This window comes from Ahaetulla prasina, chromosome 4 (genome assembly GCF_028640845.1).
Source record: "Ahaetulla prasina isolate Xishuangbanna chromosome 4, ASM2864084v1, whole genome shotgun sequence".
In the NCBI taxonomy this organism is placed as follows: Eukaryota; Metazoa; Chordata; class Lepidosauria; order Squamata; family Colubridae; genus Ahaetulla; species Ahaetulla prasina.
The window spans coordinates 32,247,687-32,275,591 of NC_080542.1; the positions used below are offsets into that span (position 1 = coordinate 32,247,687).

At 38.2% G+C, this 27,905-nt stretch overlaps 2 protein-coding genes and 1 long non-coding RNA gene across 10 annotated transcripts in view; 1 reads left to right on the plus strand and 2 right to left on the minus strand.

The window, feature by feature from the left end:
- The window catches only part of PNKP (polynucleotide kinase 3'-phosphatase), a 34,634-nt gene extending 27,460 nt beyond the window's left edge, over positions 1 to 7,174 (minus strand). Inside the window, exons 1-5 of one of the 7 annotated variants that reach the window (XM_058183043.1) lie at positions 7,023 to 7,174; positions 4,506 to 4,645; positions 3,087 to 3,133; positions 2,506 to 2,934; positions 1,451 to 1,530 (exon numbers count right to left, since the gene is read on the minus strand). In XM_058183043.1, coding sequence (XP_058039026.1) covers positions 1,451 to 1,530; positions 2,506 to 2,934; positions 3,087 to 3,133; positions 4,506 to 4,644 — 695 coding nt within the window. In that variant the 5' untranslated portion in view covers position 4,645; positions 7,023 to 7,174. The other 6 variants (XM_058183045.1, XM_058183040.1, XM_058183044.1 and 3 more) reach the window with 6 other exon arrangements.
- Positions 7,175 to 7,273: 99 nt separating this feature from the next.
- Positions 7,274 to 19,733, plus strand: LOC131197574 (uncharacterized). Its single transcript, XR_009154988.1, has 3 exons — positions 7,274 to 7,382; positions 19,086 to 19,159; positions 19,602 to 19,733. It is a non-coding gene; the product is annotated as an uncharacterized LOC131197574 (long non-coding RNA).
- Positions 7,787 to 27,905, minus strand: part of TRPM4 (transient receptor potential cation channel subfamily M member 4) — a 44,741-nt gene continuing 24,622 nt past the window's right edge. Inside the window, exons 13-25 of one of the 2 annotated variants that reach the window (XM_058181806.1) lie at positions 26,908 to 27,037; positions 24,974 to 25,119; positions 22,357 to 22,469; positions 21,813 to 21,911; positions 20,998 to 21,354; positions 20,705 to 20,837; positions 19,657 to 19,831; positions 18,246 to 18,414; positions 16,017 to 16,198; positions 15,266 to 15,398; positions 13,711 to 13,783; positions 12,790 to 12,886; positions 7,787 to 10,617 (exon numbers count right to left, since the gene is read on the minus strand). In XM_058181806.1, the coding sequence (XP_058037789.1) occupies positions 10,613 to 10,617; positions 12,790 to 12,886; positions 13,711 to 13,783; positions 15,266 to 15,398; positions 16,017 to 16,198; positions 18,246 to 18,414; positions 19,657 to 19,831; positions 20,705 to 20,837; positions 20,998 to 21,354; positions 21,813 to 21,911; positions 22,357 to 22,469; positions 24,974 to 25,119; positions 26,908 to 27,037 (1,812 nt within the window). In that variant the 3' untranslated portion in view covers positions 7,787 to 10,612. The remainder of the gene's footprint in view (positions 10,618 to 12,789; positions 12,887 to 13,710; positions 13,784 to 15,265; positions 15,399 to 16,016; positions 16,199 to 18,245; positions 18,415 to 19,656; positions 19,832 to 20,704; positions 20,838 to 20,997; positions 21,355 to 21,812; positions 21,912 to 22,356; positions 22,470 to 24,973; positions 25,120 to 26,907; positions 27,038 to 27,905) is intronic. The other variant, XR_009154987.1, reaches the window with a different exon arrangement.

The window sequence follows — 27,905 nt, forward strand, 5'->3', positions numbered from 1 at the left end:
CATCTACATGAAGCCGTTGTGCGAGGTCATCAGTGGCTTCGGGGTGAGTTATCAGCTGTACGCTGATGACACTCAGCTGTACTTTTCCACCCCGGGCCACCCCAACGAAGCTGTCGAACTGCTGTCTCGTTGCCTGGAGGCCGTACGGGTCTGGATGGGGAGAAACAGACTCAGACTCAATCCATCCAAGACGGAGTGGCTGTGGATGCCGGCACCCCGGTACAGTCAGCTGCAACCGCGGCTATCTGTTGGGGGCGAGTCACTGGCCCCAACAGAGAGGGTACGCAACTTAGGCGTTCTCCTGGATGGACGGCTGTCGTTTAAAGATCATTTGGCGGCCGTCTCCAGGAGAGCCTTTTACCAGGTTCGCCTGGTCCGTCAGTTGCATCCCTTTCTGGACCGGGATGCCTTATGCACGGTCACTCATGCTCTCGTCACTTCACGTCTGGATTATTGCAATGCTCTCTACATGGGGCTACCCCTGAAGTGCACCCGGGGACTCCAGTTAGTCCAGAATGCAGCTGCGCGGGTGATCGAGGGAGCTCCTCGTTGCTCCGGGTAACACCGCTCCTGCGCAGTCTGCACTGGCTACCTGTGGTCTTTCGGGTGCGCTTCAAGGTTTTGGTTACCACCTTTAAAGCGCTCCATGGCTTAGGGCCCGGGTACTTACGGGACCGCCTGCTGTTACCGTATGCCTCCCATCAACCCATACGCTCTCACAGAGAGGGTCTCCTCAGGGTGCCATCCGCCAAGCAATGCCGGCTGGCGGCCCCCAGGGGTAGGGCCTTCTCTGTTGGAGCACCTACTCTCTGGAACGACCTTCCCCCCGGTTTGCGTTTAATATCTGACCTTCAGACCTTCCGCCGGGAATTAAAAACTCATTTATTTGTTCAAGCGGGACTGGACTGATTTTTAAATTTTTAAATTTTAAATTTTAAATTTTTTAATCTTTTGTAATTTTGTATGGGGTATTTTAGGTTGGTCAATCTGACGGTTTTAATTCGGCCACTATTGAATAGGTATTTTAAATTGATATTTTTAACTTTGTATATTTACTGTTTTTTATCCTGGCTGTACACCGCCCTGAGTCCTTCGGGAGAAGGGCGGTATAAAAATTTAAATAAATAAATAAATAAATAAATAAATAAACAGCCTTCCCAAAGTAAAGGACTGTAATTTCATTTTGCAGTTAAAAAAATCTGTGACTTACACCCTTTTCCCTTCCTTTGCTCCAAGGAGCTAAAGATATGGCAGCCTGCTGCCCTTCTTCCTGAGGCCTCATCTGCATAGTAGTTTTACAATTAGGTTGAGAAAGATTCCACAGGTTTCAAAGAAAATAGATTTTCAAATCTAGCACTCACTTTCTTCATCTAAGAAAGAACTTCCACGCCAACTAACTGGCTGTCTACAGATCTGCTCTCCCTTCTATATCCCTTAGCTCTGTGCTTACCTCCAGTCATCAGGACTTATAGGAAACACTTTTCCAGATTGTGTTGTGATAAGGGTTCCATCCAGATCAAACCCTGCCACCTGGGTGAAAAAGCACCAAAAAAGCCTCACATCAACACTCACCAACCACCCATAATCAACACTATTTGCTTTATTTTTTATTCATAAATTTCTTTATTAAATTTTATCCCATCTTTCATTCAAGAGCCCGTGGCAGCATATATAGTATAGTGTGTTCTCCATTTCCATTTTTTACATTACTCTTATTGAAAAAGATTGGGCTGAGAGAGACAATGGCACAAAGCACACTCAGTGAGCTTTCCTTTACGAATGTAAACTAGAATACCAATCCACTACTGTAACCAGTATGCCATACTGGTTTGTTATATCTGTTTTGGCAGATAAAAAGCAAGATGTCCAGACTTTACAAAATCAGGACATTGCTTGACAGTCCTGGTGATTATGAGATCATTGCAAGATATTTTTTAATAAGAATCACCCAAATGCCCAAATTCCCTGGACTGTTTGGAAGTATGACAGTATAGTAATAATTGAAATTGGAGCTGCCTCCAACAGGTATATATGTAATTAATTAATTAATTAATTGAAACATACTGAATAAAAGGTGCTTTTCCAAAAGTGATACTAATTTTATTTTACTCAATGGAACTTTTTATGAGGTTCTTGGTTCTTGCTGAGCTTAGTTGTTTTCTTCTACACATTTCATTACCCAATTAGGTAACAATGCTAGTAAGAATCCCGAAGTTCAACCTTGAGCTACAAATATTTTTGTCTATTGATAAATACTTTGTTTACTCTGTGTAATAATCTGTGCATTATTCCTCTGCATTTGTAAACAAAGAGCAAAAATAAAAGAAACTGTTTTACTCTGTTGTTACAGAAAGATTTCTACTCAATTTGTATAACTCTGGACCAGTTACATAAAACTTTACTTTATATTTCAGAGAACTGGACAGAATGCAAACAAAAATAGCAACACTCGAATAAGCAGTATTCTTGAAGCTGCATTTCAAAGTAACAGGCAAGGAGACTTACTTTAGTACTTGATACTATTCCTTTTTTGGTGAAGATCAGCAGCTTCCCTTGGTCCTCCCAGGAATCACAGGGCTGGGGGGTCAGTTTTGAAAGAGGCTTCTGAGAAGAGTGTGCCTGTGCTGCGGTCTCTTGTAACTGCTTCAGTTTCTCAGTTATAAATGAGTCATCATCATCCTCTTCTTCAGAAGGACAGGAAACCTTGAGACGTTTGACTGGATGGGCCTTGCCATCTTCTTCTGTCTTCTGCTGAATCTGCTTGCTGCAGAAGAATTCCAGTGGTTTCTTCTTTGTGGAGTTGTCATCTTGCTCAAAGCGGATGCAATAAGGATATAGTCCATTTACCAGGCACAGAGTCTCTCCTTCTTGGAGCGTTGTGCTGTCTCCACAATGCAGGTGTATTTCTTCCACAGATGTGGGATTTATACCTCGCTGCCAACACATAATAATATGAGAATGTCATGCATAGTCAGTTGGCTCTTATACCCAGGGGGTGAGTGGTTAATTTTGAAACTGCCTCTGCTCCTGTACAAGAAGCTCCCTTTGGAATCAAACAGGATACTCTAAAGTTTTCCCCAACTCACCTGTGTGACTCGAACTGACCGGTAGGCATAATTTGCCAGCAACTCCACTATGAGAACAGAAAAAGAGAAGACAGAGTTAATTTTCAGGGTTCTGCAAAATATTTCAAGGTCAAAGCTTTTTGATTCTAAAACTATTTAATTCAGGTTTCCCAGAAATGTTCCAACTAATCTTACACTCTTGCTTCAAAGCTGGGTCAAGATAATTTTATGAATGAAAGTGAATATATGTGCCCTAGGATAAAGTTGCAGAGCCCAAACTGGGTCAGTCACCAGGACAGTGGTTTCCAAGCTTTTGGACTCATGTTGGAGCCTATCTTCAGGGAACTTCTTTTCAGCAGAGTGTGTGCTGTTCTCTGTATGGCATTTACAATGCGTATTGTATGTGGCTTTTTGACTGGGATGTGTTGATGGCTGTCCTTTGCTTGTGCTGCCCAGCCCTTGCCTTCTAAATACTCAATAGGCCTGTGGTAAATCAGCATTCCTGTTGACTGAAGAGGAGCCTGCTTCCCAGGCTCCAATCACTTTACTGGCTGTTTTTGTGCCTGCTCGTCCAACAATCTTAGTAACCGCAAAATTGAATGTATGTCCATGTTCAAGACTGGACTCTGCAAGATATTTTTTAAACTTGCTGTTCATTGTATAAAACAATTCAGGAAGAAAACATATATGCATAAGACAATACCCAAAGAACTGGAGTGATAGTGTTTTTTTTAAAAAAAGAATAGTGAGCATGTTGGGGAAGAGTGGAGAGGAGAGAAATAGACAAAAAAAAAAAAAAGAGAGAAATGTGGAGAATAAAGGAAGCAAACTAGAGCAAAACGAATGTTATTTACCTTACCAGTATTTACTCAAACTTTTGGAATCCTTAGTAACCCTGACCTCAGTTTTACCTCTATCTTCTCATTCTCTTCAACAAAAAAATATTAACTAGTTAATACTGATGAAATTTGTATTGCATTTGAAAAGATAGTCAAAATAAGAAAAAAACAGACCACAAAAATATTAAAGCTTTTGGATTTCTAAAAGGTAAAAACATAGGGGAAAGATGCAAGTTTCTGTAACAGCAGAGAATCAAATCTTACCTAAATTTCAACATTCCTTGCATGGTTTAGACAAAATACCAATTCTTTTCCAATTATAATATTGCACAGGGAGAATTCAAAACATGGTACACAACTTCAGCCACACCAAATGTTATGACAGTCAGTGAACTAACTGGGGAAGAAGAAAATTCTATAAATGCCACACACAGAACAACACAAAGCACACATTCTTCAAGGAGAAGTTCCTTGAAGAGAGGTTCCAATATGAGTCTGAAGGGTGAGAAGATAAAATCGCTGGATCTGGTGATCGACCCAGACTGGATCCCGCAACATTATCCTGGGACACATATATAAAAGAGAGAGAAAATCTACAGACCTTGAGTTCGGGAACATTTCTTATCAGTGACAAGGGTTTCTGGACCCCTGCCTAGAACTACAGTCAAACCATCAGGCAGAAGAACTGGATCATGTCGCTTATCTTGACTGATGAGAAAGCACTGCATACTGGTGAGCATCCTGAAAGCAATGAGAGACATTTGGCTTCTAAGCAACACAGTGTTATGCTTAGTTTTCTATGATCCTCTATATAGCAAATCCCACTTAAAACATGCAAGAAATACATCCCACACTAAGAACACATGCTGAACTTTGGGAGCAGGTTGAAAAGTTGTTGCACGAAGAGAGAGCTAAATTTAGAAGTATTGTTCCCAGAGACTTTACATCAGTGTTTTTCAACTTTGGCAATTTGAAGATGTGTGAACTTCAACTCCCAGAATTCCGTCTGGATAATGGCTGTCTGGATAATTCTGGGAGTTCAAATCCCTCATCTTCAAGCTACCAAGGTTGAAAAACATTGCTATAAATCAACTAGAGAAATAAAAAAAATGGTAGGCCAAATGGAAACAAGATAGATCGATATAAACCCTTATAAGAAACATTCATTATTACAAGTTAAATGTGTAAATTATCTGAATATATTATTTAAATTAGTGTTTCTTAAACTTTTTGCATTTAGGATTCCCTCCCACTTTTACAAAAACTATCAAAACACTTTTGTTTGTATATTTATCAATATTGGTCCTATTAAAAATTAAAATCAGTGCATTTGCAGAGTATTTATTGAATCATGTAAAAATAACATTTTACACTTGTGGGATGTTAACATAAAGTATTTTTCATAAAAACCCCTATTTTTGAAATATATATATATAAAATGATATTTTAAATGTTTGCAAATATTTTCAATATGTGGCAAATCATTTTGATGTCACAGATCCTAAAGAGTCTTGGGGAAGTCCAAGGGTCTTCACACCACACTTAAAAATACAGTTCTAAATGATCTAAAATTCTGGGCAGCAGCCAAGAAAAGACTGGAAAAAGAGAGGAAATAATTCAAAAACCTGGACTGGGATTATATACGTTTACGCGTTTAGAAAGAGATCTTCTTTTTGTGAAAGGATTTCAGGTTCTGCCGCCCACGTGAAGTGGAGAGCAAAACTTCCACCTTACCAAGGCTCCTAACTAATAAATGGGACCATAAAAATCTTATTCTGCATCCGCAGAAACATGAAGACCTAGCTGAGACGTGATTCCTGAACACGAAGTCCGAAAGGCGGAACAACACCTTCCACAGAGCCGAGTAGGAAGTGAACTTCATCCGCCCTCGGACGAAACAGTTTGTGCAGCTTCCATCCGAAATATTCCCCTCTCTATAGAGGTAGGAAACTAGAGAAAGACACTCTATCTTCACTGGGAGGAGAAAACGAAAAGCATCCAATGTTCATGTCCTAAGGATGCAGAGAGTCATAAAGCTGGAAGAAAAGTAATCCGCTTTTAGAGCGAGATTTCCACAAGGCTCTAAGGATGCAGCCCCGCACACTTTTGCCCAGGACAAAGCCGCACTAAGTGAGCACATCCCCTTTCAGAACTCAACCCTTCTTGATTCATTCGCTGTAGGCAGAATCTATCTGTCTATCATGTCTGTCTGTATGCCTGTCTATCTATCTATCTATCTATCTATCTATCTATCTATCTATCTATCTATCTATCTATCTATCTATCTATCTATCTATCTATCTATCTATCTATTTATCTGTCCATCCATGCATCCATTCATTCTGTATAGGGAGAATCTATCTGTCTATCTTGTCTGCCTGTATGTCTGTCTATCTATCTATCTATCTATCTATCTATCTATCTATCTATCTATCTATCTATCTATCTATCTATCTATCTATCTATCTATCTATCTATCTATCTATCTATCCATCCATCCATCCATCCATCCATCCATCCATTCTGCATAGGGAGAATCTATCTGTCTATCTTGTCTGTCTGTATGTCTATCTATCTGTCTGTCTGTCTGTCTGTCCATCTCCGCAGGGAATGATTCTTCATCATTAGAATTTTCGGGTTTTTCCCCCACCGCACACACAAACGCAGGTGTGCAAGTTTGTTGTTTGGATCGCGAAGACAGATTGCAGGGAAAAAACTAAAACTCCTCTATCCTCCTGTGTCCTCGCTGCCATCAACACTGCAGCCCCCGCCCCCGCCACCAACATTCCCCAACCTGGTGCTCTCCAAATATAATGAACAGTTCCCATCACTGGTGGGGAAGTCTGGTAGTGTCCGCCAACGCATCGGGGGCGGGGGGGGGGAGGAGGGCATCAAGCAAAGAAGGGAAGCACACCCAGCCACGATGGAGAAGGAAAAGTCACTGTTTATTCGATTGTGCTCAGAACGATCTAGTTAGAAATTGCTTGTTAAGGATAGGTCGTCATTGAGAAAATCTATCTGTGGAATTGCTAGGAATGAAAAACGATTTGATGGCATGCAATAGTTTTTTTAAAAAACTGCCCACCGAGTAGCGACGAATCACCTTCCCCAAACACACCTTAGGCTGCGGCAAAGGTCGATCTAGTCAAATGGTTTTCCCGGCGGCCCATCCAGCCCAAATTCGGTGTTGGGCGATCCGCAGAAGCAACAGCTTCATACCCCACGGACTGGTTGGCGGCAGACAAGCAGACTTTGCATTTTAAGTGAAGCACGGTCACAATTTGGGCAAAGTCGGAAATAGTAGGCGACTCTCTATTTCTATCTCTACGGTAGCTCGGTGCTTTGAGTAGGCTCCCTTCCGGGGGTGTACGAGAAGGACTGGAAATGAGTTCCGGGAACTTTGGTTCCCTTTCAAGTTGTTCCCTGGGAATTAAGGGGCTCCTATGATAAAAAGGATATATAATTTTCCAGAAATGACGTGAGTCACTCAGTCCTAAAAAATAACCGGTAAAATAGCCTGTAATTTTTTTTAAACTTGTTGCTTGTTGCCTTTTGTTTGTTTAAACAAACAAAAGGCAACATGGGTGGGGATGGCCTTACTTTTTAAAGGGACAATTGGCATGTGTGAACATGTCTGTATGGCATACTAGTTGAGTGAGAAACACTGAGCCTTTCTTTCTGCTCCTTTTTGATGATATGTGATTAGATTCCACGTTAAGGTCATTCTAAATCTGAAGCAGTTTACTTTGTGGAGGGGATTTTATAGGGATGATGATCAGGAATTATTGCACAAAAAGATTTGAAGGTTTTTGGATTTTTTTAAAAATACCTTAACTTTTCATGAAATGCATTTAATTAAATATATTATAAAATACCACACGATTAATAACACAAATTAACTTTTATTTATTACAGTTCCAGACATATGCATTCTAATAGTTCTATTATGTACTTCGAGCAATGTTAGAAGGAGTAATTAATTAATTTAACCATAAAAGTGACATTTTTTAAAGAAAATTGATTTGGTATAAATGACTTGATTTGTAAATATCCTTTTAGTTACCATTTGGTTCACAAACAAGTTCACAGTTTAAAAACCCTAAAAAGACTGAAGGCTAACATTGAAAACTAAATGCCATAATTATTCTCTGGAACAGATCTTTATCTTCTAGCAATATAATACCATCCTGCAATTATCTGTAACTGACCATAATTACTGTTTTTCCCCTTGCTACTCTCCAGAGTCATGGGAAGACACCCATGATTAAAAACAAAGCTGAGAATCAATATTCCATTAAGAGGCAGCAGATTTTTTGACCTCAGGTCAGGGCATATCAAATATGATGGAGAGCTAGGATCCTCTTTGATAGGATTGACTGCTGGGTTTAAGAATCAAACTTAAAAACAGCTGTAGAAATGGGCAGGAAGTGGCAGAGTTCAAAATTATTGTCCTCATAAAGCTGCTCCTAACGTAGCCAGGAGGAAATATATTACCTGATACAATGATATTGATTTATCAGTGAAATTAATCATATTTGAAACAATTTTAACTTGATAATGATTCTCAGTAATTGCTTTGTTCACTTAACTTTGCTTAGCCATGGCGATGTTTAGTTTTCTGTCTGAAAGACATTTAACGTATACAGGTATAGGTTTTCTTAACATAAAAAGTACAATTTATTTTACTGACCAGACATCACCTATGCTGAAAATACCAAGAGGGAAATTCAGGTTAAATACTAAGGACTGCTGCCTTCTGTCTGTTTGCAAACAAGCAACTTCCTCCCCCTGCATATAAAGGATCTTTGGTCATGTGCAGGTTGAAATGGATACAATATTCTTTGTATTTCCCAGAACTGAGTGGATTGATCAAAAGTCTCGGGTGATCTAACTTTTTTTAACCCTAGAATCCTAATCATCTAGTAGGTATAATTTTAAAGTATAAACCAACCAAAACTAATTACATGATTAGGAGAATATCCTTTTGGCTTGCAAGTGTCAACCATGCTGTTGTCTATGTATCCAAGCCATTAGAACTGATGGATGTATCATCAGTTAGAAAAGTTCTAGTTTCTACTCATTGTTATATTAGAAAATGGTATCACACATGATTTCACTTACTCTTCTTGTACAATATCAAGTGCATGGCCCCTTGGCTGATTCAAAGACAACTAGTAATGAGATATCAAGCAAACATGCACTTGAGAAATTAATGTCAGCCTGGATTGTCCATATAAAGACTTATGGAGGTAATTATCTTAAGAATATAGAAAGCTGTTTTGTAATAGGGTCATACCATTGCATTATCTATTTTCATTAATAGCTTTAGGGCTTTCAGGCAATAAGAATCCCTTTCTATCACCTGCTACCTCAAGATTCTTTTGATAGGAATGCCAGAGACTGAAGCTTGGGCCTCCTGCATATGAGGCATGGACTTTAATTAATTCCCATTTATTCCTTTAAGGCATAGCATGTCCTACCTATTCCTATTAATATTATATCAGGGGTGAAATGCTCCTGGTTCCGACCGGATCGCCCAATCCGGTAGCGATGGTGGCGGGTGGTTTGGAGAACCGGTAGCAAAAATCCCTGCCCCCCCCCCCGCATGCCCAGCTGAGCCGTGTGATCATCAGAGGTTTTTTTTACTTGTAAAAGCATTTTTTCTTCTGCTGAAAAAATGCTTTTAAAAGTAAAACAAAAAAGCCTCTGATGATTGCGTGGCTCAGCAGGGATTGTCAGAATCCTTTCAAAGCACTTTCTCTACAAGCTCTTCAGCTGAAGAGGCTGTAAAAAAATGCTTTGAAAGGGTTCTGGTGATCAGGCAACTCACCAGAGATTGTCAGAACCCTTTCAAAGCATTTTTTCTACAAGCTCTTTGGACAAAGGTTGTAGAAAAAATGCTTTTAAAAGTAAAAAAAAAAAAAAGTTGGCCACACACACCCAGTCATATTACCTCCCCACCAAGCCACGCCCACAGAACTGTTAGTAAAAAAAATTACATTTCACCCCTGAGGTGTAATAAGACGTTCATCCAAAAGCTCTGAGCACCATACCAGAACCACAGTTTCTTGTTAATTTATATCAGGAATCATGGGAAAACCAAAATATAACCAATTGAAACATTTTCCCCAAACACCCTAGAAAGCTAGTCTCATCAGTTTGCTTCATATTATTTCTTTTTGAACTTTGAGGAGCTCAGTGTAATTGTGACCTAGCCATCAAAAGATTGTCCATCTCAGTACTTCCACCCATATATCATTGTTTTAGCAATAGCATTTAGACTTATATACCACTCCATATAACAGCATTCTCTGAGTGGTTTACAACATTCTGACTCTTCATTTTACCGACTGCAAACAAAATTAGCAGCTGATTTAGTTATCAATATAAGTATAAAACAGGATTGTTATCTATTGTTTTTGCAGGTCTGGCATATCAATTGTTTTAATTGTCCACATTTCATTCCCATTGAAATGCTATGAGGTAGATAATTCATTTTTCCAATGAAGGGAACTAAAGTCAGATGTAGGGTATTTGTAGCTGAACTGAAATGTGATACTGGATTCTCTCAATTATTTCCTGCTGAAGCCTACATTCTAATTCTCTAAGGCATCAAATTGAGGCATCAAATTGAGACACTTTTGGGATTTTGTAAACAGCAGCAGCTGACACTTCTTCACTGTCTTTTTTCATATGCCATGGAAAAGTTCAATCTGTAAGGAAAGAGATCAACAAAAGATGTGAACTATATTATTCTGTTACATCCAAATAATCCACTAGGGGGCAGTGATTCTCATTAAACTAACCAAGTTGTAGATGAGATTAATTATACAGGTAGTCCTCGATTTACATAGTTCATTTAACAACTGAAATTACTGTGGCCTTAAAAAAGTGACATATGACCATTTTTCACAAAACCATTGCAGCATCCCTGTGGTCACATGATCAAAGTTTGGCTACTGGGCAACTGACTCATATGTGATCATCTTTTGCAACCTTCTGACAAGCAAAGTCAATGAGAAGCCAAATTCATGTAACAACAGTGTTATTACTTAACAATGATATTCATTTCATTTAACAACTGTAGCAAAAAAGATCATAAAATAGTGTAAATTCACTTAACAACTGTTTCACTTAGCAACAGAAATTTGGGGCTCAATTGTGGACTACCTGTATTCTGTTGGGGAGTGTTTCTTCCGAAATAAGAGGAATTTTTCTCAGCAGAAGAATAAATCATCTGATTTTCCCATTCCAGACTTGGAAACTAGCCTGACAGTTAGCAACCGCTTTCCACCTCCTCTAACTGATGCTACTTGGTCTTTACCAAAAAGAACTTGTGTGAGAAATAAAGAGGACTAAGAACCAGGAAGATTTGGGGTGCCATTGCATCTAATTATTGTTCCCTTCAGGAACTTTAGTAATCTAACTATAATTTGTCACATTCTTACAATGGAACTCAAATTGTCCAGTGATACTAGAAAGTCTAGTTAATCAAGAGTGCATGCCATCTACATCCCTACAGCGGTTACTGTATTCCTTTTCACCACAACTTACACCCATCTTTGTTTTGCAAAGGCAAACACAGAAGACCCAGTGCAAATGGAGTTAACTAAAAAAGGGAGATAATTTTCTTAAACCTGTATTTCAAGCTCTACTGAACATAATGTCAAGAATGTGAATTGTAATAGTATAGAAATTAAGTAAATAAATAACACTGCTTAATAACACAAATAAATAACACAAATTAAAGCACTGCTTTTTAATGTATAATTTGTTAATAGTAACACTTTTTTGGAGGTGAAGAGCAGGTTGAAGTAAAACTATCTCTAAATCAGTGTAGCCCGTCATGCTCCAGATTATTTTTTCATCATTCTTTTCTTACAATAGCTGTGAAAGAAGTCTACTTCAGAAGGGGAATTCTAACCTCTTTGTTTTCACAATGAGACTGAGGGAAGACCCATAGTGGTTCTTTATCACTGTCAGAATTCATAGACTTAATTCTGGCATAAAGAGCCCCCCAAAATGCTGTGTAAGTCATGTAAATCTATAGCTACTGTGACACACCTTTCCGATAATAAGAAAGGAGGAGAGATGCAAATACATATAATGGCATTAGTGAAGGTTCTGGAACAACTTAGCCTAACCCAGGAGTCTGCAAACTTAGCTCTTTTAAGACTTGTGGACTTCAACTCCCAGAGTTCTGGCTGAGGAACTCTGGGAGTTGAAGTCCACAAGTCTTAAAAGAGCCAAGTTTGCAGACCCCTGGCCTACCCCAACAAAGGAAAAGAAGGTGCTCTATTCTTTCCTGTCTCTTTTGTTGGTCTCAGTATGATGGAGCTTTGGTATAATACTAAGTTCCTTCAGCTCTGGATTTCACCACCCTTACCAATAAGGAAGCTTTCCAGAGAAATGCATAATAGAATAGAACAGAATTCTTTATTGGCCCAGTGTGATTGGACACACAAGGAATTTGAGAGGGGTTTATTTAACTTGAAAATAAACTTAACTTGAGAGGGGTGTGAAAACTAGCATCTTGGCTTCTAATTCTCTTGCAAGAGATTCTGTTGCATGGCAGCCTCATCAAATCTAGAGAAGCCTTGGATCATTTTCTCTAATTTTTTGCCCTCTAGATGGAAATATGAAAAGGAACTAAGTTTCCTATGCCTATGAAGATTTTCTTCAGCAATTTGCCAACTTTTCTGTAGTTTTGTTCCGCACATGTTCATTCATGGCAAACTTTGCATATAGACTACAGGTAAATACATGCAAACATGCACATTGAGAGATCTACATAGATAAATGCTATTCTTTAGTTCATAATAATGCTCATCTGTCCATTAAATATACATATTCTTAAGTATTTCTGAATTTTCCTGTCTACTTACCTTTTTTCTGAATAGGTGGAACTTGTTTTCCTTTTGCTATGTCACTCTGGGCCAAGATATTTACTATCCAAGACAAGGCACTTGTACAGTACTCCATCTAATGGGAGTAAATGAAAGAAACATATTTGAGAGCTAGTGTTTTTGAAGGTTTATGGGAAACAGTTGTCATATTATTATAGTGACCAGACGTCCCGCTTTTGGCGGGACAGTCCCGCTGCAATTCCAAAAAATCCTGATTTTTTTTTGTTTCACTCCCAATCGGAAAATGGGAGGCAGCAACGCAAGAGGAGGAGGCGGAGAAGGGGGAGTGGCGGAGAAGGGGGCGCGAGACGGAGGAGAGACGCCGCTTGACTTCACCCGAGAGGAAGAGAAGAGCAGAGAGGAGAGCCGAGGAGAGCCGAGCCTGCCTGGAAGAGCGGAGAAGCAGCAGCCGCTCCTCCTCCTTCAGGCAGGTGGCAAGACTCAGCGCGCATGTGCAGCCCCCCCCCCGCCCCCCGTCAATGGTGTCCCGCTTTGCCATGGCTGAAATCTGGTCACTTTACATATTATGCCATACTGTCATTTCCTTGTTGCTGGCTTAGCATACCAGTGTGTCTTTTTAAAAAATAAAACATTGTTGAAAGCAGTTGTGATTTCTTTAGATGTATTTAATCCATTTAGTGAAAAAATGAAATCAGAGGAGAAATCTGTGGTTGGTGAACTACAACATTCAATAGTTCTGGTTGGTATAGGTGCTGGAGAGGAAAAACCAACAACATGTGGAAGGCCAAAGGTTCCCCCATCCCCAAATTTTCTCTCTTAATCTACTGCTGCTACTTTTCACTTTTGCTACTACTTGTGAAGCCTTTGTCTTATCAGTTCCCAAAGTATTCTATTTTCCTCCCATTTCCCATTTCAAAGGATCCATTACTGTTTCCATACCTGCATCTCAAGGGTCTTCAGACGTCTCTCTGATTCTTTGATATCAGAAAGCTGCTTTAAAACCTGATCGACTCTGCAGAATTAGAGGTGTGAGGCAATTACAAAGAAAAGAAACATTCAGCCTTCTTTTTCCTCTATAGGGGCATGAGGCAATCTTCTATCCTCTCTGATAGTCCCCTATGTTTGATTCCAAAGCTCTCATTTTCCCCACATAAGGATGCTAGAAGTGTTTCAATAACCTGGAAAACCTGTTCTAACACATCTAGGCAGAAAGATTGGATTTTAGAAATTTGTAGACAGACTTTTTAAGGAGGAAGGGTGAACACTTTCCAAAGCATATCTCAGTATTGAGTAATTGGTTTATGCATGCATCAGTGCTAATAGTTCATACCTAGAGCCATTGAAATGAATAGGACAAAGTAGTAATAGCTAATATGAATCCTATGGCTTATAGTGGGTCTTCCTAAATTTGGAATTTCCATGTCATATCTGGAACACAGGCAAGGTGAAGAAAGTGTTCTTACTTAACAGAAAAATGCACCATCCAGAAAGTCTGCAAAGCGACAGCCCCTACCCCTGCACGCGCACACACACACACACACACTACTTGTAACAACTCTGTCGTGGTTATAAATGGAGCCTAAGGCACCTCCCAGAAAGGCTGGACTGTATTTTACCATGCGGTTGTTAATTTTAGGAGAAGCGGCATGCATAGAAACTTTTTGTTCTCATTTCCCAAGCAATATCTCTGGAAGAAGCTACCCAAAATATTTAAAAGAAATCAGGTTTAGGTTATATCTGCCTATAATATGCCTTTCTTCTGTGCCAGTTAAAGATGGGTATGAAAAGAAGGGATGTGGTGGCTTAGTGGCTAAGATGCTGAGCTTGTCGATCAAAAGGTTGGCAGTTCAGCGGTTCAAATCCCTAGTACCACGTAACAGGGTGAGCTCCTGTTACTTGTCCCAGCTTCTGCCAACCTAGCAGTTCAAAAGCACATAAAAAATGCAAGTAGAAAAATAGGGACCACCTTTGGTGGGAAGATAACAGCATTCTGTGCGCCTTTGGCATTTAGTCATGCTGGCCACATGACCACGGAGATGTCTTCAGACAGCGCTGGGTCTTTAGCTTTGAAGCGGAAATGTGCACGGCCCCCTAAAGTCGGGAATGTGCGAGGGGAACCTTTACCTTTACTTTTACAATGAAATTTGATCTCAAATTTCAGTGTAAACTGATTTGATCTGCACCTTCTGATCAAACATGGTGGGACTGAAAATGAACTTATATTTTGAATTTTGCATTTCTTTGCATTCAATGAAGTATTTATGATTCAATACATTTTAAAATGCACATATTCAAAATTAAATGATTAAATTGCATTTTAAAGAAAATATTAAAATACATATTTTAATGCAATTTAATGAACTTTAAAAAAAATTCAGTAGAAAAAAAACCATAATTAACAGAAAACTGATTCAAATTGGATTTAACCTGATCAGTCCTTCCCTAATCCCAACCTCCTCCTTTCTCTTTATTGTCTTCTATTCCACATTCTTACTTTTGGGAAGTTCTCCGGAGTCGCTCAGTGTCACTGTCACGTTTCTGTCGAGCCCGGGTTACTAAGTAATTTTCTTTCTGTACCGATTCCCACGTCAGGAGTCGCCTATTTTGGATCTCAGAGAGTTCTAGCACTGTCCAAAATAGATTAATTATCAGTTCACAAAATGATAATGATTCAGGAACCAGTTTAGTAAACAGCTATCTGTAAGTCTACCCATTATTGGTGAAAAGATATGGTTCCTCACCAATTGATGTGAAATACAAGTCTCTGCCATGATGTATCAATGCATCAGTTAGTTATAAATTGGAAATAATTCCATATCTCTCTCATGGGTCTCAGTAAACCTTATTAATGATTCTCACAGAGGGAGAATCTTGCTTGGAAGAAGTGGAAAACTTGGGAGGCAGCCAAAAGTCTGACAGAACATTAGGTATAGAACAAAGGAGATAATGACTGATAATGACATAGAGTTAGAATTATTATTTTTTTGATATTCACAAAGATGTAGAACAGTGATTTCAGCATTATGCTTGGACTGTGGAGGCCCAGCTCCCTCAATTAGAGAATTTACTACATAGTGAGGTTTAAGTTGAATGGCAAAATATAAAGACAACAAATGAATGAATGAATGAATGATCTTGAACAACCTTCCTGTATTTGATGTTCTCTAGATTGTTTAACACCAAGAGTTCCGGCATTCCAAGCCAAGTTATCTCTTATATATCACAAAATTGCCTATAGCACTCACAGAAGTCACGTCTCTTTGCTGACTGTACTTTGCTGATATGACGCTTGAACAAAAGATGTAGGTGGCTGATCAGGATGAAGGGTGGAGCCAACGCAGGCCGGCTATGATACTCCAAGATAAGGCTGTAACGCTGTGATTTCCAGTAGATATCACTGTTGCCTTGCACTTTGGAGAACGTGTAACTATTAGCAGGGGAAACAATATGTTAGTCTCACCTTTCTCCAAACTGGAGGAGTCAACTTCAAACTGAATGGCTCATCCCTATGACACAATCGTAGACAGCATATGGATGGAAAAGAAACATGAGCTAACAGAGGCTGTATTTCTACATTTCCTTTTCTACATGAAAATCTCAACAAAAGAGTTGGGGACCATACTGTTTAATCAGAACAATTAAGGGTGGGCTAAAGAAAATGTAGAGGTGCAGCCAGGGGTAAAATGCTCCCAGTTCGGACTGGATCACCTGATCTGGTAGCGATGGTGGCGGGTGATTTGGAAAACTGGTAGCAAAAATCCCTGCCCCGGCCCCTGCATACCCAGCTGAGCTGCGCGATCATCAGAGGTTTTTTTTTTCTTTTTTCTTTTAGAAGCATTTTTTCTTCAGCTGAAAAAATACTTTTAAAAGTAAAAAAAAAAGCCTCTGATGATCGCCCGCCTCAGCTGGGATTGTCTAAACCTTTTAAAAGCATTTTTTCAACAAAGAGGTTGTAAAAAATGCTTTTAAAGGGTTCTGGTGATCAGGCAACTCAGCTGGTCAGAACCCTTTAAAAGCATTTTTTCTACAACCTCTTTGGCCGAAGAGGCTGTAAAAAAAATGCTTTTAAAAGTTTTTTTTTTTTAAAGTTGGCCGCGCCCACCTAATCACATTACCCCTCCACCAAGCCACACCCACAGAACCGGTAGTAACAAATTTTACATTTCACCCCTGGGTGCAGTCCTCCTATTCTATCAACCATGGGCATTATATTTGCTTAGCAGCAAATATTTTTCAGCTTTCCCCTAAACTTGAACCATGGAAAAAGTTGTAAAAATATTATGAATGTATTTTCACAGATTTATGACACTGCCACATGTGAAGTATGATCATACAATTAAATTCAACTGATCATATTCTTCAAATATTTTTTTGAAAACATTTTGTTGAAAACTGAACTTGAAATGGCTAAAATATTTATTTATTTATTTATTTATTTTTGTCATAACAGTGTATATAAGCATTAACATGAAACAACTATATAACATATATATGAGTATAAGCATGCAATAACTGTCTTAACTGGATATAATGAAGAGGAACAATAGGACAGGGAACATAGGCACATTTGTGCTCTTATGCACGCCCCTCTTAGGAATGGGGTGAGGTCAACAGTAGATAGTTTTTGGTTAAAGATTTTGGGATTTTGAGAAGAGACCACAGAGTCAGGTAATGTATTCCAAGCATTAATAACTCTGTTACAGAAGTCATATTTTCTGCAATCAAGATTGAAGCGGTTAACATTAAGTTTAAATCTATTGTTTGCTCTTGTATTGTTGTGATTGAAGTTGAAGAAGTTTTCAACAGGAAGAACATTGCAATAGATGATTCTATGAGTTAAACACAGATCCTGTCGAAGGCGGCGGAGTTCTAAATTTTCTAAACCCAGGATTTCAAGTCTGGTGGCATAAGGTATTTTGTTGTGTTCAGAGGAGGGGAGAACTCTTCTTGTAAAATATTTCTGGACATGTTCAATTGTATTGATGTCAGAAATGTGGTATGGGTTCCAAACAGGCAAGCTGTATTCAAGAATTGGTCTAGCAAATGTTTTATATGCTCTGGTTAGTAGTGTAGTGTTTTTGGAAAAGAAGCTACGTAAGATTAGGTTACAATCTAAATTACTTTTAATTTAGATATTTAATTTAGATAATTTAATTTATCTATCTATGTATTTATTTATTTTATTTAATTTAGATAGATACAATCTATTCTAATTTAATTTAATTTTAATTTTAAATTAATTAATTTAATTTAATTTAGATAATTTAATTTAATTTAATTTAATTTAATTTAATTTAATTTAGATAGATACAATCTAAATTACTTTTGAAATGTATAATGTCATACTGAACTAGGTTTGGACCATAATCTTATTCCACTTTTTTATTATTATTATTTTTACTATGGAGCTTTGTGTAAGTTTTTTATTTATTTATTTATTTTATCCTGCCTTGGTAGAATTGAGTTAGTGGTACCTGAACATTGCAATCAGCAAGTTGAGGAGCAGAATATTGGCTACCAACAGGAAGATCACTAGGAGAACGAGCACCAGCCAGTTAGCATAGGTATTGGTACAAGGGTTTGCATCCTCCATCAAGATGGCTAAAGGATCATAGGTGCAATTGGAGGCTGTAATCTGGGCAGCTAGGGAAGAATATCAAAGGGAAAAAATGAGATGAAAGTCATAGATTAAAGATGGTTTTACTACTACCTTCTAGGTAGTAGTAAAGAATGCATAGAATTCCTGCATAGGATTGTTTTAGCCCTAGGTAGTTTAGTATTTAATTATCTTTCTCCAGATTTGGTTTCCTTCAGTTCTTTGATTTTACAGATTATTGTATTGGGTTTACAGTTCTCATCAGTCCTAGACTCTGGCTATATTGGTTGGGACTGATGGGAGTTGTGACCCAAAAGTTTTGGTTTGAAGAGGCTGTTCTGGAATAAAAGATAAAACCCTAAAAACTATCTACTGGATCAAATTAGCCTGCTGAATGCAGAATCCCATTTGCATCCAAATACTTTACACAAGCTATAGGTTTCTCAAACAGACTTCTTCATGAAGGTGACACCATCTCTCCTTATTTGCCAACTAGCATTTGATATTCTGAAATATACTACTAAGCTTGTATAAAAATATGAAGGTCTAGAGCAGGGTGTCAAACTCATGTCATCTCAGCAGCATCATGTGATGTATCGCGACTTTTCCCCCAGGTGTGGGAGTGGCCAGTGAGTTTGACAGCCCTGGCTTAGAGGGAAGGGGGGGAAAAAGAAAAGCTTTAAAAATATTTCCAATTATTTCCTTTTTTTCTCCACAGGTTTTTACAGCTCTAAGCTTGCAGAGACTACTAAATTGTCATGGCTAATAGCTCTTGTCCAATCCCATTCTAAGGTGATCTAAATAATTGGTCAATGTTTCATAGTTAATGAATCCCTTATGTTCATAATGCATGATACAAAAAACTGTTTCTTTATGCCCCTTCAAAAGCCTATTCTTAATTTTATTGTTTCCATCTTTTTAAAAAAATTAACACTTTCAATATTGCAATTGTTTTGCTTTTTATATTTTCCATTCTAGACTATCTCTGTCATATATTTGGGAACTAGCTTAATTACTGAAGGTAACCAGGGATTCCATGCAGGTGAGGGAGGGAGCAGGCTGTCAGAAGAGAGATGGAAAGCTCTATCTTTTTTCTGCATTCACCACAGAAATCAGATCAAATGAGTCTTTGTAAATAAATAAGAAATAAAGGAGTTGTTTAACAATCCACAGAAGGCAATTGCCTATTTGGTGCTCTATCCATAAATCTGCACTACTCTTTCTTGGGTTTCAGTAGGCCAAACTGGATGAAAATCAGGAAAGTCAGCAAGCAGCCCCAAAATACACACCATCAATTTCACTGAGTGGGATCTGTCCAAAAATTTGCAAGTAAGGTCGATAGAAAACACGTCGAAATATCCAAGGGATTCTTCGATCATGGGGGAGAAGGAGACCCTCGGTCGTGACCCCATAGGCTACCAGCCATACCCCAAGGAAGAAGAGAAAGAGAAATACATCCTTCATCTAGGAAGAGAAGAAGGAGAGGAGATTATGCCACCCATCTCACCTAGAGACAATTCTAGGTTACTTGCAATCAAATAAAAGCAACAAGATAAAACGTTAAAACAAGTATGTCCAACTTGCACAAGATCGTAAACTTTTAACATTATTATGTGATTTTAGTCATATTTACGTTGTTGTTGTTGTTAAATTTATTTGCTGCTTTTCTTACCATGGGCTGTTCTAGGCAGATCGCAACCATAAAAAACCAAGAAGTAAAAAGGAAATTTAAACAATGCAAAAATAAAATAATAGAACAATAAAAAATAAACATTATATATTTTGTACGCAGCCCAAGTCTCTTCACTCAATACAGCTCAGGCAAGCCAAAAGTTTGGACATGCATGCATTAAAACATGAAAATAAATAAACATTAATATTAAAATTGACTTAAACATTAACAAAGATGGCATGGAAGAGAGCAAGATGCATGAAGAAAGGAGGTGGGGGTCTTATCTGTCTGTTAATCGCCTCCTTTGTGACATGCCACTCAGAGCCAGGTTTTCCATCCTTTTTGGAAGACCAGGATGGTGAAGGCAGAATCCTATTGGATGGTGGGGAAAAACATGATGTTCCAGAGGGCAGGAATTATGACAGGATAGGATCTTCTGGACCCAACCACCGAGAATTCCTTGGCCAACACGGTCCACAGCATGCCCCTTCTGCCAGCACATGTGGGGTGGGCCATATTGAAAGACAATTTACTCTCCTATGTTAAATCCAATAGCCTTTCCATCTCTATTTCATTTGCCCTTGGCTTAAATTTTATTGGACAGTGTATTCAACAATCCTCATTCTGTGTATTATTCCATGTGCATCAAAAATGCACCTTCTCACCATCTTGCCAACGATAATCATCTTGGGCCCCAACTGTTTGTTGACTGCAAAGATATGGATGAGACGAAGGGTGAAGATCATGAAATCCAGGCACAGAATGGTGCGTCCTGATTCATATGATGAAGGAAACAGCCTGTGATGTAGACAGTGGTATAAAGAAAAAAAGAAACCAATTCTAAACTGTACAACCATTCCTTTTTATCTCCAGTGATATTAATCACTGACCTCACCAGCTCATTCAAAAACTTCAGAGTAAATGAATAGAAGTCTCTACAATACAGAAGAGCACTTACCTGCACACTAGCCCTACCATGAAGAGTAGCAGGGCCGTGATATCAAACTGGTTCCATGTGTCCAGGATGTACCGTCGTACTCTCTGCAACAAAGGACGGGAACCCACAAAGCATCCTTGACGTACCTCTTCACAGACTAGTGTGAAGACCCACATGTATAGAACTATCTCAGTGCCAGATGGACCTTTGGGAGGTGGAGGGTCAAAATCCAGCAGCAAGACGTAGGAGAAGAGGAAGAGGAAGAGCAAGTACATCACCACATTGCCCAGGAATGCTGTCACAGGTGCCACCCAGAATTGATGCCACCGTCGTAACCAGATTTGTCGAACAGAAAGAGGGGAGGGATCTGTCAGACTTCTGAGTCAAGATATGAAAAGGAAAAGAAGAGAGAAATGTTTGAGTTCCACCAATAAATTGATTCTATTGCCTTCAGTAATTAATTCATTAAATAAAATATATTGGCATATGAATAAATGTTTGTGAGCAACTTCAAAATGTCTCTTCTGAAAAGGGGCAATTTAAATAAATAAGAAGTGCGCTTTTTAAAAAAGCTTTAAGCTTCCACCAATTCCTAGGCAGTGGGGAATGCTAGAAATTGTAGTTCACCTACATTTCAAGGACCACAGTTTCCACTACAAGATTTTACATTAGTTTTTGACAAAAGCTGGATATTCACAGGATAAAAAACCCTAGACTATCCTGAAGAGATCAGGCCCCCCATCAGCTCCACTGCATCAAGAGCCTTCATCTATGATAGCCCAAACGTCCATCCTCCCACAGGCCCATATTCCCAAGATCATGACCATTCCCCCTACTCAGACAACATGTCTCCGATGGTACTTTTCACATCTGTATCAAGGCTGTCCAGTTCAAACTGTTCCAAGGAATCCAGCCGCAGATCATCATCCATACTCCTATTAAAGATCACATTACAGATCAGAATGACCACCTGACCACATTTTAAATGCAGATGCTAAAATTTAGCCATAAAATTTAATGCTAGAAATTAAATTTACTGCTAGAAATTCCAGGGGCAAGGATTTAAGATTTGAATGTATTTCTCCACTTGTTCTGGCAGATGGATTAATTGACCTCCTCTGGCAGGTCAATTGCAGGTTTTGAAAGGTCTGCTCAAAAGAGAATGGTTGCCCTGGAGCTAAGGAAAATATACTTATTCATGCTCTTGTTATATAAAGAAACACTCAGTACTTTTGATATTCAGGAATTGCAGTTACTAAATAATTACAGTAACTGCCAGCAATGCACAGCTCCTGTAGCATGTAGGCTGCCAGCAATGCACAGCTCCTCCCTCTTTGCCACACTATTAAATGTAAACCAAACCATGCCCAGTACACCCACCTGAATGTAATGAGTTTAGTAAAGATGAGAGGGGGGCAAAAAAATGTGAGAAGTAGCTTCCAGACAGAGGTACTTCGGTCCATCTCTCCCCACCAGTTTTGGGTAAGCAGGGACTATTAGAAAAACACAAGAGAAAGGCAGCACTGAAAAATACAGAGACGAGCCATAATGTCAGTACTGTATGTAATTCAATAATTCGCTTAAGAATTATTATTAATATTTATAATTATTAATATTTGTACTAGTTGGTTTCTCCCATAGTCAAGGCTTGTTAATTGAGCGAAAGGCAGGGATATGATCAATAACACTGACAAAGAGGTGCTTTGTGTGCCTATTGTTATATCTTTGAATAAGGGCCTTCAAAATAGTGCAGTGGTCTACCATGCAATGTCCTTTTGGAAATCCTGCCTGATCTGAAGAAAAAGTTTTATTTCTCCTTCCCAATCTTCTGGTTTAGAAAACATCTAACACAGAGCTTAATGTCTAGCGGATTAATTGGATGGTAATTAGCAGGTTCCTATTAGCTGCCCTTTTAAAAGATTGGGTATGTTATGCTTTGTTTCCAGTTGAGAGATTCAACACATGTTTTATCTATTTCTGAGAAGAGTCTAGTCAGGGTGGGGATCCACCAGGAATTTGAATCAGTTGCTGAGACTCAGATTTTGAGACACCTAGCCATCTGGAAATATGCTTAATCTGGTAGATACTGTTGCTAGCTCAGTATGTGGGCAGCTATAAATGGAGGAAAAATATTGGTCCAATTTTGGACTGAGATATCTACATGAATTTGGTGTTATGTGTGGAAATACCATTAGCCGCAATTTCCAAAATTTCCTCCCATTTTTAAGCTAAGGCCAAGTTCCCTCTATTGATCTCTATAGTATGGTTTTATAATTTTACTGTTTATTGCTTTATTGCTATGTTATTCTATTTTATGCCATTCCTATCTTATATGACCTCTGGTTATACTGATTTTATTTGCTTACATTCCATTATCCTCACCCCAACATTATTAGCATTACATGTAGTGATTAACAATACTTGTGCCCTGCAGTTTATAAATCTAATCCTCCAGAACCTAAGGACACCCAACTCATAGTCATCAATGGGAAATAGGTTCAGCCTAAGGCTGTTCCTTAAACAGCAGGTAGAATGAATCCAGGATTCAGAGTATTGTAGAACTGGAAAAACCTCAACAGTGATTTAGTTTATTGCTACAGCATAATCAAATATTATAGCATACATAATAATTATCCATCCAATTTTGATTTTAAAACCTCTGATGAAAAAAAACCCCTCCATTGCCTGAGGTAGCTTGTTCCACATGCCACCGGATTATTTTAATGTTCAACTGTTATCTTCTTTCCATATTGTGAAATTGCTGGATTTCAGTTTTCTTCATATCTTGTCTGAATGGCCATCATCCTGCACACAATATTCCTTCAAATATTTGAGGAGAGCAATCCTGCCAGGCTTCAAACATCCATCTGTATTCTAGTCTACTTTTGTTGAAATCTATTTCTCAGGCATTGATCTTACTCTCTTTGCTGCCTTCATCTGGACAATTGAAGCCTCGAATACATATAGGTAATTCTCTCTTAATGACTGTCCTGTTTGTGACCTTTTTTGTTGCAAGGGTGCTGAAAAAGTAATTTTGTGACCAGCTTTTGCCTTTACAACCATCTCTTTGTCCCTGCAGTGACATGATGAGGATTTGGGCACTTTGCAGTCAGCACGTGTTTATGACCATTGCAATGTCCCATTTATTTATTTATTTATTGTTTATATTTATATACCGCCCTATCTCCCAAAGGACTCAGGGCGGTTTACAGGCATTTAAAAAACAAAAAATACAATAAATACAATTCTAAAAACAATTAAAAAACTTATTCAAAAGCCCTAATTAAAAATATAAAAATTAAAACCCAAGATAAAACCCACAAGCTAAAATCTAACTCAGTCCTGCGCAGTTAAATAGATATGTTTTAAGCTCGCGGCGGAAGGTTGCGATGGTTACCTTATTGTCATTTGCGTACTTCACAGCTGATTTTCAACAAGCAGAGTTAACAGAGGACAGTAAAATTGCCAGTCATTTGATGTCTCACTTAAACGACCCATGGTGACTCAAAATGACAAAGTTGTAAGTCTGTTATAATCCTGTGCTATCTCATTAATAACCTTGTCATTTAGCAATGAAATTGCTAGTCCCAACTGTGGCTGTTATGTAAGGAATACTATAGCTCCTATTTTCCTTTAATGGCTAGCCTGAAGTTTTCAGTTGTATAATATTTTGGCTGGTTTTCTAAAGTGATTACTTCCCTAGGCTTATATGTTATTCCATGAAAGCTTGATCCCAAGCAGATAATTTCTAATGAACACAATCATACGGTTGAGTTATTTGGGATAGGAACCTATGGTTCTCTGGAAGCCTTTTGCACCATTAATTATTCACCAACTTCTGGGGGCCATAATTCCTTTCTGAACACCCTTTTTAAGAGGTCCAAGGGGACATAATGGATATCCAGATCAAATACAAGATGGAATCCAGTGACAATGTTCATCCTTAAACATCAAGCATATTTGGAACCTAGCTCAGTGGATCTCTGTATGGCCATACCTGCACACCATCCTGTGCAAAAAAGAGACGGGCATCAGCTTGGTGAGCCAGATGGAGGATAGTGGCTCCACCCCAGAGGTAGGAACAGCGAACCAGTAGTTTATAGGCCCGTGGCTCACTATTACGGTAGCATTCACTGAATACTCCTAGAATTGTGGAGTTAAGAAGGAGGAGAGAGATATTTGAATATAAAAAGTCAAGGAATTAAAAACATTGGCACAATTCACAACTCTCCTTAATTTAAGGAATCGTTAATATATAGCAAGATTAATATTAATACAACACTCAAAGACTTCCAAACAACTAAACCATCAGTTTGCTAAGACTTTGCAATTCATGTCCACATTAATTGGTAATAATTCTGAGCTACTTTTCCCCATATTTATACTGATACTTATATTGGTAAAATCTATCCTTTTGCTAGTTTAGAACTCATAGGGAAGATCAAAATCAGAGGTTTTCCCCTTGCTCCTAAATAGGTCAGATTTAGTAAGTCCTTTGTACTTACTAAAATGTTCTGCATGCTTCAAGCGGGACTGGCCTGATTTTTAAATTTTAAATTTAAATTTTAAACTTTTAATGGTAATTTTATTGGGTATTTTTATGGTCAATCGACGGTTTTAATTTGGCCTTTTATTGAATAAGTTTTTTAATTGTTATTTTAATATGTATATTAATTGTTTTAAATGGAGGCTGTACACCGCCCTGAGTCCTTCGGGAGAAGGGCGGTATAGAAGTTTGATAAATAAATAAATAAATAAATAAAAATCAAGAATTGTTTGAGTCTTCAATTCCACAAAAATGATATAAAATCATTGTTACACAATACTCCAATACACGCATTCCTATATATTTGTCTACATTTGCTCACAACCATCTAAGAACCTTAAAAATGAAGGCTATGAAAAATTAATTATAAAAATAAATATTGTAGCCCCCTGGATATGGCAGCTCCATGATAATATAGGAATTATCTTAAACTCAAAAACTATTGTCAAGTAGACAATTTGACAACAAAGCTTCATTCAAAAACTTCTACAAGTAACTTTTCATTAAAGTTTTCCCAAGTAACTGCAAACATGACATCAAACCTTCACATACAAGTTCTTTCAAGTTGTGAAAGTAAGGAAATGAATCAGTTGTAAAAATGCTATACTTTCCCTCTTTTCGTCAGGATGTGGGAGGTTATGGTAAGAAATTGCTCCTATGGACAACATGCATTTGTTAGGGTGCCTATATACAAAAAAGGTTTTTTTTTAACAGTAAACATGATAAGGGGCCTGGATTGGAGATGGAGCTGCTTGGACATCATTGTACCTGTCAGAAAATAGGCCTTCTACTGGTGGACTAAGTGTGAAAAATACTTTTCTCTGTTCTCACCAATTCTAAAATTTGTCCATTTACATCAATTTTACAAATTAGTAGAGACTGTCAATGCTATATTTGAGTAATAAGGGATTTAAAATCTGTTTCAACTAAATGCCAAACTGTATAATTTTTAATTTTCAGGAAAACCTGGGAGCTGGGTTTCTCCATAGTCTTTCATTTCATGAGCATTACAACCTACTTTTTTTCCTTCTCTGTTTTAACTCTTTCCTCTTCCTATATTTCCCTGTATGAAGAAGTGCATGTTGCCAATAATCTCTTCCATTAACATAAATTCCATCCTATTATGCCCTTTGGATGGCTTGGAAGTCAATTCTCATAGTATCTATGCCTGTTGTCATGATGGGGACAATAAGTCAGTATATCTAAATTGGTTGGTCAAGACCAGCGTTTGTCAACCTCAGAAATTTTAAGGTATGTGGAATTCAGCTGAATTTTTGAAGTTGAAGTCCAAACTCCCTAAAGTTACTAAGCTTCAGTTATGTCAAAAATCAGCCCCTTTCCCTTAAGCAGTCATTTCTCCCACTACCCCTTTCCCCAACTCTTACCTATGGCCAAGTTTTCAAAGTGCATAGCTAAATCCTTCATGGCTGCCACTTCCTCTGTCTCTGTCTCTTGATGTGAAAGTTCCCGCAGTATTTTTGCTGCTGCCAATGCCCCAGCCACTGCATCAGGTGCCTGGGGTTAAAAGAAAAAGAAAATTCCTGGAGAAGATTTGCATGGGTTGCACTGCAACACTTCAGTGTGATATTTTCTTTGACACAAAACAAATGGCAAACGTTCCAACATGTTCCAACATATCCTCTTGCCATATATTTATTTTTCTAACTATGTTTACAGAAAGTCTTTTGAGTAATTGTGACATCCCTGCACTGTGAAACACTGTTTCAAAGCTGTGGTACATGTAAAATATTTTTAGAAGAAATGCACAGTAACTAACTTGTAGAAACAAAGAAAAACAAGCAAAAAATATAATCAACATTGTGAAGCTGACCAAGATTTCAGAAATTGAGTAATATTAGGTTTTATCTAATTGTGGCTAAAGAATGGTCAAAGTAGCAAAGAAACAGTTGGAGGGACTTGCCCCCAGTCTTTTCTCCCTTTAGAAACTTTTATTTCTGTAAAATAAACTGCAATAAATGCTGAGAAAAAAAATGGTTATTTGAGTTTGCCTATAATTGCAGACAGGAAACTGGGTAAACATAATGAGGCAAATACACCAGCAACAGAACTCTGCCACTGCAATGTTATTAGTCACCAAACCACATTGTTCTTTTAGCATTTTCTATTCCTTTGACAATTACAAGGAGTTTTTATTTTATTTGCACTTGCTTACTGAGCAGCAATTTCAGTTTGGAAAATTATCACTACTGCAAAACCTCATACATCCTTCTGTGCAACGTTTTTGTTAAGAAGCATAGACAATATTGGCACAGATAATAATCCCTTGACTTTCATTCTAAGCATATTCTTCTGCTTTCTCCCCTATCCCATCTACTCTGCTCCCAAGATGGCAACTAGATGAGACCCACAGAAAGTCATAGTT